Raw genomic sequence first — 13,779 nt, forward strand, 5'->3', positions numbered from 1 at the left:
CTCATTTGAAATTTTTGCTGTCGATTTAGATGCTCCTAAGAAAGTTATAGCATTTTAGATAGCTCAAAATTATAGCATTTTTAAAAGTATCATTTTCATTCAATATATCTTTAGTTTAAAGATGTACGACTTGCTTTTATAGGCATCATGTAGCTGGCTCATTGCTAACAATCTTTAAAAAAAGTTTCCTTCTTCTCAACTAGATCCACCAGATCCTCCTTCCTTAAAGCAGCCAGTTGATTCAAGGACCGCGAAGTTTATTACAGTTCGAAAGGGTTACATGTTTGGGGGCAACGGGGGGCTAGTTTTGCAATAAACGAAGTTTAAGGCGAAGTTCATTTTGGAAATTTTTGGGGAGCTAAAGTCCCTCAGCCCCCCTACCCCGTTACCGCGGTCCCTGATTTGATTTTATCACAACTTGTTTACAATGTTATTTTTTGTGTTAGAGCGCCTGTATCATATAGATGAAGGTTCATCATTTTCGTGTATCATGAAATAATAGAAACGAGCTACCATTTTGAAAAGAGCCGCAGCTTCCTCTCGTCCATCAATCAAGACCGCTAATATGAATTCTGAGCTTCATGCGATTGGTCGTTAACTCTGACTTTCCTTTTGTCAAAGTTCACTGATGCTGAAAGAATTTGAATTATGGTGGGAGCTCTGCAAATACTGAGCCTCCTATACTTGTTTTGTGGCGCTTTAGGACAGTTTCTTTACTTTATTTGGGATTTATGAGAGAGTGGAAATTCTGCTGCAAAAGCAATGGAGGGAAATATTAGATCATGCATCAAGGGTGATATCTATTTGTGCCAGCTGTTTGGCTTTACGCAGAGAGGCTTGATGGATTTCGGTATGCTTTTTCCTTACATCTGGTGTCCTTAAAGGCCTAAATTGTTTTGATTTTTTTACCAAAAAACATTACAGCTACGGTACCCTTTCTGGTAAAATGGAAACTTATCGCCTCTTTTAATTTTTAACAATTTTAAATGTTGAAGAAAATTCTGCGCTGAAATGAACTCGAATCTGTAAAAATGAATTTTTGTATTCGTTTTATTATTATTATATTATCATTTTTGAAGCCTTTGCCATTTTCACGTTAATTTCTGAAATTCATAACTCATCGTTTTAAACACCTTCTGGAAGATTTTTTTGCAGTATATTCCATAATGACATTTACATGACACAGTTAATGAAGGCTTGTCATATAATCGCAATTGTCATATTGATAACCTACCTATTTCAGTTCCCAAGGTATTCCTAATTTTTCCAAACGTTTATAGCGATGGCATACCTATATATAATTTCATCCTTGGATATTGCTTTTCTAAACTGTGATCCTGTTGAATTGAAACTTTAATTGCACAACAAACGAACCAAAGCCATATTGCTTTGTCTCAGACATTATGTGAAGACAGAAACACTCAAGTATGGCTGCATAGAGAGTTCTATATTTGCTCAGCAGGCTCTATTAGACATGAAAATATTTTCAGTTTTCATATATTAATCTCGAATGAAAATCACTAAATCAAATATTGAATATATTAAAGTTAAAAATATTGTCTACCACAAAAAGTCATCACATTTTGTTGATTTCTGTAAACTTGGTATTTCTGTTCAGCCTTGGTTATGCCTGTGTTTGCAGACCTTCGGGCCAGTCTGCAGAGTATGGCAGATTCACACATAAAGTCAATGCCATGCTGCTTGCCCAAGTTATAAAATTGCATGTGTGCTGAACTTGGAATAGCAGGTATTAGGTTGTTCAGAACTCTCCTACTATGGGATAACTTTTCTGATTACATATCAGGAATAAACTAGTCTGAAAAATATATTTGTCAATAGCAATTGAAAAGATGGCAGCCACGTTTTCTTCCATCCATTTGATTTTATGTTTATTATATAAATACCTTTTCTACTTTGTTTGGAAAACCTAATTTTATCAATCCTTTTTGCAACTTGGGACTGGGAACTTTTGTTTAAATAAGTTTTATAATTTATGCATTATATATTTATGTGTGTCTGTATGAGGGTAAATTGCATCTCAATCTTATTTTGATTTTCAAAGATTGAAAAAGTCTGATCCTTTATTTCAGTTTACAACAAAATTTCAAAGGTGGCAGGGGATGCATTGGTTGAGATTAACAGTCAAATAAGCAACGATGTATGTTGAAAAGTTCTGATAATTTATAGTTTTGTAAATAGTTGAACATGTAAGTTGAGGATGAAATAAAATGTGGTTACAAATTATTCGTGTTTTTGGCCAATTGCTTGCTCTAATTGATATATTGTGATATTTATTATGTTTTGTTTCATCCATATATGTATTATATAAAATATGCTCTATTGACTTTAAATATTCTGTAATAATTGCATAAATCCTTTGTTTGAATTTTTGTCTTGATTAGTATGAAAAACATTCAATACATGTTTTTGTTTCAATTATTCTCTTTTGTTATCTATATTGGAGGCCTCCCAAAGAATTTGCTGGATTGCTAGCAATTTAAGTTAGAAGCAGAATATTAAGCAATGTTTCAAACATATATATGTAGAATTAGCACTGTGTATAGATCACTTGGTTTATTAAAGTACTAAACATTTCAATGAGGTGAAACCCAGAATCAGTAAGGTGTAATTTTGACTGAAATCTAAAATATTTAAATCTCAAATTCTCAACTACATGGATGTCTTCCAAGCAATTTATAAAGACAAGAAAATTTGTGATATTGATTCCGTGAAACTGTATTTCTATATGTGAAACACCTTGTAAAAGCAACTGCTCAAATCACTTAGATATGCTTGGTAAATTCACAAATAAGTTGCTGTTTATCTCTGTTGTTTGAAAGATGTTCACAAGTGAAATTTATCTCCAGGTGCTATTGTAAACCTGCAAAATATTTAGTATATTAAGTGGAATCAATTTCAGATTGTTCCGCTGTTAAATGTCCTTAGCCTACACTGATGCTTTCAAATGTATTATCAACAAGTAAGATGTTTCACATATTCTTCTGGCATAACCATTAAAGTTTTTAGCACCGATATATGAAATTGATCAAATAGAAATGGGTCACAATATTTGGGACTGCATTGCCAAAATTTTGAATAGTCACTGATTCCCTAATTGCATCATTAAAATGAAAGATATTTTCATGCAAGGTCTCATATCATTTATATACCTGAATTAATGTAGATTTATATATAGATATGTTTTTGGCTATCACTTCATTTTTATCTGAAAATATCTATCAAGTTGACAATTCTTCTTTTTCTTGATAAACCTAAACTGTCTCTAGACCTAAACACAGGGTAATGACAGAAGGCTTGATCGTTGTGCTCAAAGCTGTGAGGTCAATTTGTTTGCATTTTGAAGTGCTTTTCCTAACATTTCAATTTATTTATTTTGCTTAGGAGGAGATGTCAAAGCACATTAATCAACAAACACAGCAGGTGTGTTGCTCAAGTTTGCTTTTTTGCTTGTTTTCTAAAGAGGAAACCAGGACTCTGTGATGCTGTCAGAACACAGATAATAATCAAAGGTCACAAATTTCTAGTGTGAGAATTAATCAAAATAAATTTATTTTGCTGTGTTCAGAAGACTGCTGTTGATCATGCACTTTAGTCATGTGGTTTAATGCAGCTGCTTCAATTTTTATCGCTGTTTGTTTAGTTTAGTTCAGTTTAATTTGGTTCAGTTTAGTTTACTTTACTTTACTTTACTTTAGTTTAGTTTAGTTTAGTTTAGTTTAGTTTAGTTTAGTTTAGTTTAGTTTAGTTTAGTTTAGTTTAGTTTAGTTTAGTTTAGTTTAATTTAGTTTAGTTTAGTTTAGTTTAGGTTAGATTAATTTCGTTTAGTTTCGTTTCATTTAGTCCGACACAACCAGTAGCTAAATGCTTTTGTTTAAAGTTTCAAATTTTGTTATGTTTTAGGATGGTTTTGGGAGAATTCGAGATGCTTTTAGTTCCAAGCTAGATTTGAACATGGACCGACTTGAGGTACGAAATGTTAATAGTTTAACAACGGCAGTGTTGCGAGAAAGTTGTCGGCTTTGAAGCAGTCAAAATGTAAGCAATCTAAAATCCCAATATTAGGGCAAAATCTGAATTATTCATGTGCAAATTGAGTCCCAAATCTCCGGTTTAACAGGATCAAGTATGCAATCTATGCTTCGTTATCACATACCCCTAGGCCTTCGATTGTGTACAATGACGTACATAAATGCGAGCTTTTCAGAATACAAAGTAAGGGGACCTTTGCTGTCAAGTCCCTAAGAATATTTTCCTTGGGCATGGGTCATTTAAACATTTTCTATGGGTGATACCCGGGATGTTCGCCTTTGCAGAAAACCTTTCGTATTTTTTTGTTGTTGCAAATATATAGACTTATCGATATAAATCGTCAGCGTTGCCAATAAAATTCTGCAAAGTGTGCTAGGCTTAGAAATTTACAGTGTGCATTAAGCTTAAATGCAACTGATGAAATCTTTAGGGAGGAAGGATGGGCTGTCATGTTCCATCGACTCAAAAATGTCTTCAAAGCTAGTAGAGCCCTCGGGTTGCATAGGTTTAAAAGAGAGCGCATTCAGCGAGTAGTATTTACAAGCCCTGTGTATATAAACATTCATAATCCTTTTCACAAAATGTCTGATTGAAGCAGTAAAGTTTTCTAATCTCTGGTAAATCGTCCTCTCTGTTCAGACGCTGGGAACTCGTGAAAGATAAAAAGGAGTCACCAGCACATTTTAGAGAAACCTTGTCCTTCGCGTAAACCGAACTTCCTAGTTGGGTTTGAATATAGACTAAAAACCACTGTTGCAACGCGAGCAACACTAATTTCATGTTAGAACCCTGTTCGTAAATGTCCATGGTAAGAAATCAAGGAGCTCATTGATTCGTTGGTTGCTAGAAACATTTGTTAGCATTTTTGAGGGAACTTTCATCTTGTCCAAAACTGTTCCAAAATACATCCTGAAATCAGATCAGAGCACATTCGTATGTGCATTAGTGAACCCTCCCAGAACTTGGGTCGATAAATGCATTGTTAATAGGCAAGGCGAGGTTATTTGGATATTCAAGGGCTGATTTATGGGTCAGGGCACCAAATATCAAAACCCTTATAAACGGCCATGCTACCTTGCCAATATGTACAATATTTTCAAGCTAGCTGTTATTGTTCTTAGAGCATTGGAGTATAATAAAAAAAATAGAAGGAATCGGTGTTTAGTTCTGAGATAATTATTGAACAATTACCAAGTTATCTCGTTATGCTGAAAAAATTTAGAGATAAGAATCTTTTAAATGACTTCTGAGATCAAATTCTCACAGCCTTGCGGAGTTAACAATTGAAAAATTTGAGGGAATTCAGTTTTGACAGAATGATTAATTATTAACAGAGAGCGCTAAAGGTGGTAGCGCTGCATCCTTGAGAAGTGTACATGAAGCTTTAGTCGATTCTTCTGTCAATTTATGCTGTGTCTAAAGGGCTCGAGGAAGGATGAAGGTTTCCATAAAAACAGTTTGAAAAATCACAACTGAGCTCGAGATAAACTTTTTTCCAGCATGATGGCAAAAACTTCAGTTACTTTTAACCGGAATTTCAGTTTCTTCCACCTTGAGATTAGAATAGCCAGAAACAGCTCTACTTGTAACTGTTTTTGTAGAAAAGATATGAACGTGCTTGAGATCTCTTGCACGCGAAACTCACCATCCGACATCTTTGTGCGCATTCCTGAATTCTCACAACCTTTCAAATGGTTTTTTTGTGAATGAAATGAAATCTTGCTCACGCTTGAGTTTCAAAATTAGTTTGCATCAATGAGGTGGTTAGAATAAAAAATTGTAATTCAGTTGCATAACCTTGTTTAACATTTTCGTGTATTCAATCTCCACTGAATTTCCAATCAATTTTCACAAGACTTGGATAAACAGTACCATCGCCAAACGCACATTTATGTTTTGAGATGGTTATCGCTGGAGTTTGTTATCAAGGGAATGGTGCAAGACATGTTTTGCAAGTATGGAAACTTGTTTAGAAGAAACTATTACTAGGATGGCTAACAATTTAAGAAACTTTACTTCTAGGCTCAAGAAAAATTAAAAACTGTAAAATTTCAAATGACGAGTACCGAGTTCTATTTAGAGACGGCTGCGAGGAATTTATAACTCCTAATGATATTGATGGTGTAAAGATGATTTTACTATAGATCGATTTCACTAAGTTTTTTGCCTTAAAGGCATTTGACACAGGTAAAAGTGGCTTACAGCCACTCGACCACGAGTGGTTGACCAATCAAATTTCGCACAAAGAAAAACACGTGAACAGTTTGCGTCTTTCTGCAAATCGGTGAAACCCTAGAGCAGCGCGCAGTGGTTTCACGTGAGCAGTTTCCAATTCCCTTCTTGTGCGCGTGCTCTGATCAATTTGGCCAAAGTTATTTTTGAATTCGCTGTACTTATGCATATCAAATGCCTTTAAGTTTTTATAAAGTTTTATTTTTTGGTTTTTTCTTTGGAAAAGATTTTGGATTTCGATCTGCATGGGCTTTTCCGTGGCGATCTGTGTTTATATTCTTCCAAAAATTCTCACCTTTAAAACAATAAAGCAATTTTAGGTCCATTAAATAAGAAACAACTAAGAAACTTTTTGTACTAAAATGTCAAAATTTGGATTCCAAATTAAGAATTTTTTTGTGCTTTGTGTTGATCAAAGTTTCTTATAAATTAAAAAATTGGTATTCTTCTTATACTCTTTGCAGTACAAAAACATCAAAACGCTACATCGAAATGTTTATTTCCCTCTCGATCGCACAAAGCACAAAACCTGCTGTTTTAGGGAAAGAGTCTCTTTTTACTCTGATAATACTCTGATAATGGGGGTTGTCCATTCACTCTTTCGAGTACATGATTTCCACGAAAACAAAGGATTTCCAGGAATTTTCGAATGAAACAATTGAATTCTCACCGGAAGTGTACGAGATTTTCATGGAGTGATTTGCCCCTCGGTTTAGGAATGTCCTTGTAACGTCTATACGGCCAAAATAACGCGAGAAAAGCAATTTCTACCGATGCGGATCTATTATCGTTTTGCAATCTACCTTGTCATCAATATATCTTTTCATTGCAGATGTTCTCAAGAAATAACATTCTACGTATACCCGAAAATGTTGTCCCACCCTGTGACAAGGTTTGATGTTTTACATAGTCAACAAAAGAAGTTGTTTTTTTAACGGACGATAGCTTTTTCGTTGATAATCTTGCTCGGGCAGACGTGCATATTGTTAAAAGTATCCTATGAGTAGGCAAGTATACCAATAACATCTTCGTTACACTACTGATATCGTCCCTGCTAACCTGAATCTACATATCCTCCAACATCACATCCCCATTTGATGCAAGATTTCTGTCGCATGCAAAATGATGTCTCTCGTGACACTAGGTTTCATAATTGCTGTATTGTTTTGTTGCGATATGGACGCTAATAACCAGACTATGCTAAAATCCTAGCCCCCTGTAGATTGTAGAATTGTTTTGTAAGATTATTCGTGATTGTGTTTGGAGTATGATGCTCAAAATGTTGGTCCTCTTATTGGATATGAATCTAAAAGGCACAACACAACAATAACCTATCAAGGAACTGAATGAGCAACTGACTGTGTTCGTAGTCACACCAATTGTTTCTTAGAAAGTTGCTAGTGCAAACGCAGTGTGGCAACTAGCGGAACTTAATCTAATACTTTTGCATATTTTGAGTGACTTTAACGGGCAATGCGACTTTAAAGAGAGTCACTATAACGCAGATGTCTGTGCGAGAAACTAAAAATTACTGTGACTTAAGGGTGAATGTGTATATCCATTTCAGTAATTAAGGATTCGTAATTGAAATATGATTTTGCCGCCTGTGATTTCCCAGATTCAAGAAAGCTGTCGTTATACAAAAGAAGACGAGGAAGAACTTGATCGACAGATTTCTGAGACTATGGATAAAATCCAAGCGGTGAGTTGGGTTTTTCTAGATTGGGGAATCGTTAAAAACAGCAAAAAGCATCTGTCACCCTCTGATCTTTATCCTAGCATTAGAAGGGAAAAATCCTTTATTATTCTGCACAATGAATAACAATATAAGGTCAGAAAGAACCATAGTGATATTTAGTGGAGCTCCCATTGTCAGGTTGAATACTGAACCTCCACTTGAAACATCTTGCGTATAGTAGTTATAAATGATTTGTTTATGGAAATATTGACAGAAAATGTCATCAGTCATAATCCTCAACATTAACATCATTAACATCGGCCATCATTATCACCAATCATAATAAGTCACCATCAATGATTACGAGTCATCAATCAATCATCTTGCATTATAATATCATCATAAATTATCATAGTCTGTTCTGATTACTTGAATAAATTTGGCAAATCGATATAGCCCTTTGCTTTTCTGTATTAAGAATTATTGTCTCTTCTTTACCGTTTTTTTCCAGAGTTGTATAGCGAGTATTGAGCATAAAAAAGAGCTATTGATGTTGGAGAGACTACAAGAGATGGTGAGTTTTTATGTTTTGAGGCAAAAATGCCGAAAGACATGAGCGAAGGTATCCAATTATTTATTAGTGGTTGCAGGTGTGTTTTGCAGAATGTCAGACTACATATCAAGGTCAGAAGATAATTGTATCGCAGTGTAGTGATAGCAAGATAAAGGCCTCCAATTGTGAAAGCAAGATCAAAATCTTAAAGTTGTCAATAAAGCTTGTATCGTAAGCGAATGGATAATTCATCTGCCTTGGCAGCCAGCGATTCTGCTTGCAAGCTATGAATAACATCCAGTTTCATTTTTTCCCGCCAAAACAGCCACTGACGCTTCTCTCCCCAAACAAAACAATGCTTATAGTTTATATATATCATTAAAATAAACATGTTCTCAAACCTTCCCGGGAGTGGTCAAAGGGAGAGAGGGGTGACGAATGAATTCGACCTTGTAAACTGACGTTAGCGTTCCAAGACCATGGGCAGCAATGGTACCTGTTAAGCTTTATACGGCTGTTATATCAAATTCAGCAAGAACTAAGCCTGCCAAACTATTTGTAGTGTTATCTAACAGAGAGAATGCTCCTTGTATTTCAAGAGAATAACAGCTCTTTTTACTATTTTTATAGTCTCCTAGGTAGCCTCCCTTGTAATATCTAAGGTGTATGCGCAGCAGCGACAACAAATTCATTAGCAAAACACTACTGGATTGCAAGAATGCTGATATTCATTTTCATCTTCTTCAGTCTCTCGAGGTTTTGTTCTAGAGTTTCTTCAACCACAATAATCAATTTAGGGATAAAGATTTCAGTATAATGACAAGCGTCTGCTGCCTGGACTGGAAACCTACCACACGCCACAAGTGCAATGTGAAAGCTGTAATTTTTGACGACTAGACGACTGCTAATTCACTCAAAATGTATTTTCCCACCATAATCAATTCATTGATAATCATTGTCGCCAGATTGCATACCACTGTATGGGTTTTCTCTACTGGTGGCGTGTGATAGGCTTTATTTTAAACGTTTAGTCAATATCAAAGGATGATTGCCTGCATTTAACTACGTCGTTAATTGTTAAAAATACCACGAGACGCTATTGCAAATCTGTTACTGCAAGAATTAGCCTAATCTGCTGCTAGCAAGAATATCTACCTTGCATCTGGATTCATATTAAACTACTTTGTCTAAGCAGCTTTCTGAAGGAATGAGAAGTTCAAATTTTCATGGATCATTTTTATCATATTTTCGCTGCCTTGAATACTTGCAAATTATAATCTAAACAAAATCTAGGTATTTAACTATTGAAGACTAGGCTAGTCTCACCATTAAACTCTACGAATAGGGCTACTCGTGAAGCAATTTGTGTAGTTTTTTTCTATTTATTGTTTCCGATAGTTTTCTTTTAAACTTCCTTTTTTCATTTGTGTTTAGCTGTTTGATATTTAATCAATAATTTCATGTTCTTGTATTATTATTTTGCATCAGCAATAAATAAATATCTTGTATCATAATACATTATTTCATATTCTTTAGTTAGCTATATATATAGGCATGAAGAAACAAACAGATATTTAAAACAATTAAAAGAATCATAAATCGTATTCTTGTTTAGTTGTTTGGAACTTTTTGACGCCTCGGCCTTAAAAATTCAACTGATATTTTGTAAACTCTGGCGCACTGCACGGGGGTCTAATCCTCTGTATTACTGTAGCATCTTACATTTATTACTGTCGCATAACTATTATATGTGTAGACAAGAGCTTAGAGCTAGAGGTAGGAGATGTAGAGGCCCCAAATCTCTTTCCCCGATGTAAGTGCTCATTTTTGGCCGTTTTAAATGGATTTCACTATGATAATTTCCCGGTGGAAACAGTTTACAGATATCCTCACCCCAATTGTGTAAAAATCAGCTCTCTGCTTATGCGAAACTGCTCCTAATCCTTTAAAGATGTTAACATTTTTGTCAAACTTATTTGCATGTTTCATTCCAGGCGGACACAGCTCTTCAGAATATGAAGGAGTATTCCTTTGATGGTGAGAAATTTTATTCTATCAGGAATGTTGATACTTCCTTGAAATAGGCTTAGGCAGCATTTTGCAAGCAACTAAGGTCACGTTTCGACGCTGAAAGTTGCTTGAAAATGTCAGATATTTGAAAGCTGTTTAAAAATTTTTAGGCTTTGGAATAAACACCAAAATGGATCAACTTATCAATGATAAATGAATCAACATGATTGGTTGTTTCTCTTTTTTGCAAAATGGTCCTTAGCTGTCCTTACCCATTCGCTTCTATGAAAATATTTACCCCGATATTTAACAATTTTCTAGAGGAACATCTAACGCGTGTTTGCGATGACGCAGTGACATTAATCGAGACCTTATCAGCTGCGGATGATGCTGGATCAAGCGATCTCAACACCGAGGTTTCAATTCCTTACTTTTGACAGATTTTACGATGACTTTTTTTTATCATCTAAGTAAATTAAGTCCACTCACTTTACGTAGACCTCTTGTACGTGGAATATTTATCATTGGATGACATTTTCTCCAATTTCTTTTATCTGCAAAAGAAAAAAAATAATATTAGTGAAAGAAGAGAAAGTAATAAGAGAGGAAGAAAAGTGCGTGAAAAATACTTAAGCTAGAGGAAGATTAAAATGAGAGGAGTATCATAATGAGAAAAAGAAATAACCTTACTCGATGAATGTTGCTAGTTGTTGATCATTGCCTGTCATCAACTTATTATATCGCGAAAGTTGTCGCACTGATTTCTTCGTATTACTTACTCTCAGTCATTAGTTCATTAGTTATCCTTGTTCTTTGTGATCAAGATAGTGTCCATAGACTTCATAAATTTTGCCCTAATGATCCGTCAATGATTAATCATGATCGCAATCATCAAGTTTCTTAAACAATCGTCTTTCATCTGAACCATTTGTCGCCGATTATTATCATTAGTCCTAAACAACCGATCACTATCATCTATAATGATCATATTTCTTTATCTAGGGTGATGGCAAGACCATAACTCCGCACAAAAAGAAGCCCAAAGATTCATGATGTAGTGTTCATTGATCCCTTACTTGTTTACTTGATTTTAACAAGACCAGAGCAATGTTTTCTCTTGCCAAACTTTTAGTTGTTGTTTTCTCATAAGATACATTTAAGTAATGAGGTGCATTAAAGAAGGTTTTGTGTGCATATTAGAGCCTGTTAAAGCAAAAAATCACTTTGATAAATACAATTCAGCGTAATTTTATTTATTTTGCATGCTTTCTACACCCCATAATGCAATGTATTAAATTTCCGTGTTTTAAGAATTTCTTGTAAGTCTAAGATACGAATTTACATCCAGCATAAATATCTCCTTGCCCTGACCCATTAAGCTACTACTATATTTGAAACAGTCGAGATCAATTTACTAATATTCAAATCTTGAAAAGTTATCTTTGCTGAACGCAAGGTATCTTGTAGTGTATTGCCTCACTTTCTAAATGACCTCGTCGTAGGATGGTGTATCTTTATGGTAAAGTGACGCAACAAATGTAAATTATTAACACTCGTTCACTATGTAAAGGTTTTAATTTCTACTTACTCAAACCATTTTGACTAGTGTTTTGAAGTTATAAACTAAAGCTTTGTTTGTTTAAGCACGTGTCTCACCCGGAAGAAGATTTCTGTTACAAATTCCCGGATTTTATATTGTTTAAATGTTTATCGATGTATGAAAAATATTTCTTAGGGAAACCCTCTCTTTTGTTTGAAGTTCATCCTGTTTGCATGTAGTGCTTACAGTTTAGGAACTTCTCAGAGAATCCTTAGCTACCATGGGATAGTGTCGCTGCATATACCTATTGCCATTTAGGCGGTAATACAGTATCCTTTTCAGCAACAAGTTGCTTCACTTTTCCTTTGATTATCGAAAATGAGCAAGCAAAAATGAAGTTGTAAAGCTATAAGGGTCCGCGTTTAGTGCAAATCCGAATTTTCATGAGAAGGAACTTCAGCTTGTTGACGATCAAAATAGGTCATCTGTGTGAAAGAAACAATGTTGTTTTGCTTTTCTGAACCTTTATAAATAGTTTCTTACCCTTCCTAAAAGTGCCTATGCTAGAGATTTAGTAGAATATTCGTTTCAACATTTTGTTTAAAATATACTTTTGCTTATGAAGTTGTTACAAGTTTGAGTTCAACAGAAATGGACCGAAGAGAGAGGCTTGTTGTGTTACGCAAAGTTTGCACTGCAAAGATTCAGACGATTATACCTTGAGATTCGCTTCAGTTTACGTGTTCTGTTAACCCCCTCCATTTACGAAGCTGCTATAGTGAAACTGTGGCTTACCAAAAAGCTTACACAGCTAAATGTTGAAATAAGACATTTGGGGCTCTGATGTAGGAAATGCTCGGTTTATTCAATTGGCTGTGAGATCTAAGCTTCAGGTTCCATAAAAACTATTAGCCAAATTTAGTCTCTTCTTTACAAAAAAATTAACATTTAATTTTTTCAAGTAGACATTATTCATTTTTCAACCATTTTTCACAAACAAAGCGACAGCAGAGCACAAACTCTTGAGCCAAAGACAAAAAGCTTACTAACTTTCAAAGCGTCAATAAACATTGGAAACAACAGCCGAACAACCCAATCGTTTTAATTTTAGACTTTTTTTAAGAGAAATGAGCAGAGCTTTTATTTTTTCTTTGTCTTTTTTGAGATATTGATATAAAGAGGTTAAGCTAAAATGAATTGAAATGAAAAATGCGATGGTGGGTATTTGATTACCAGCCTCTTCTACATAATATGTTGGTATTCTTTGTAACTGTTTCGCATTTAATCTATTTGACAACTTTCTTAGGGACATTCATGAGACTTACATTTGGATAAGAAATGTCACATCGAAAAGCTTGTATGTCAATGATGAAGTTTATCGCGAGAAGCCTACTTACTACATCATTGCATAAAATCTTTAAATAGGCAACGGATTTTGACATGGAATCGAAAGGGCATTGAAGTCAGAGTTTCGACATAGGCTAGACTTTTGGTGCGGTTTCCTTATTTTAATGGTCACTGCCTTTCCATTTCTTTCTAACAAAGAATGCATTTATCAATGAATTAAAAGACGGAAATATGTATTCCTCGTTTCCACTAAAAAAGTTCACAAAACATTTGGTGTTCGCCGCTTTGGGCAATAGAGCTGGGCTTTTTTGGCAGCCCTTTGCTTATTCAAAGGGGTGTGAAACCACGTGGTATATATCTCTATATATA

At 34.8% G+C, this 13,779-nt stretch overlaps 1 protein-coding gene across 1 annotated transcript; it reads left to right on the forward strand.

Annotated features, from left to right (window-relative positions):
• Positions 1–565: 565 nt before the first annotated feature.
• LOC135684725 (uncharacterized) lies at positions 566–12,263 on the forward strand. The gene is made up of 10 exons (XM_065200361.2): positions 566–850; positions 2,091–2,158; positions 3,403–3,441; positions 3,922–3,987; positions 7,115–7,174; positions 7,901–7,984; positions 8,472–8,534; positions 10,508–10,550; positions 10,845–10,939; positions 11,526–12,263. Exons 1-10 carry the CDS (start codon positions 763–765, stop codon positions 11,574–11,576), a joined length of 657 nt encoding a protein of 218 aa, XP_065056433.2. The 5' UTR covers positions 566–762; the 3' UTR covers positions 11,577–12,263.
• Positions 12,264–13,779: the final 1,516 nt, after the last annotated feature.

This window comes from Rhopilema esculentum, chromosome 21, assembly GCF_057945365.1.
Source record: "Rhopilema esculentum isolate cy_ngs chromosome 21, ASM5794536v1, whole genome shotgun sequence".
Lineage (NCBI taxonomy): Eukaryota > Metazoa > Cnidaria > Scyphozoa > Rhizostomeae > Rhizostomatidae > Rhopilema > Rhopilema esculentum.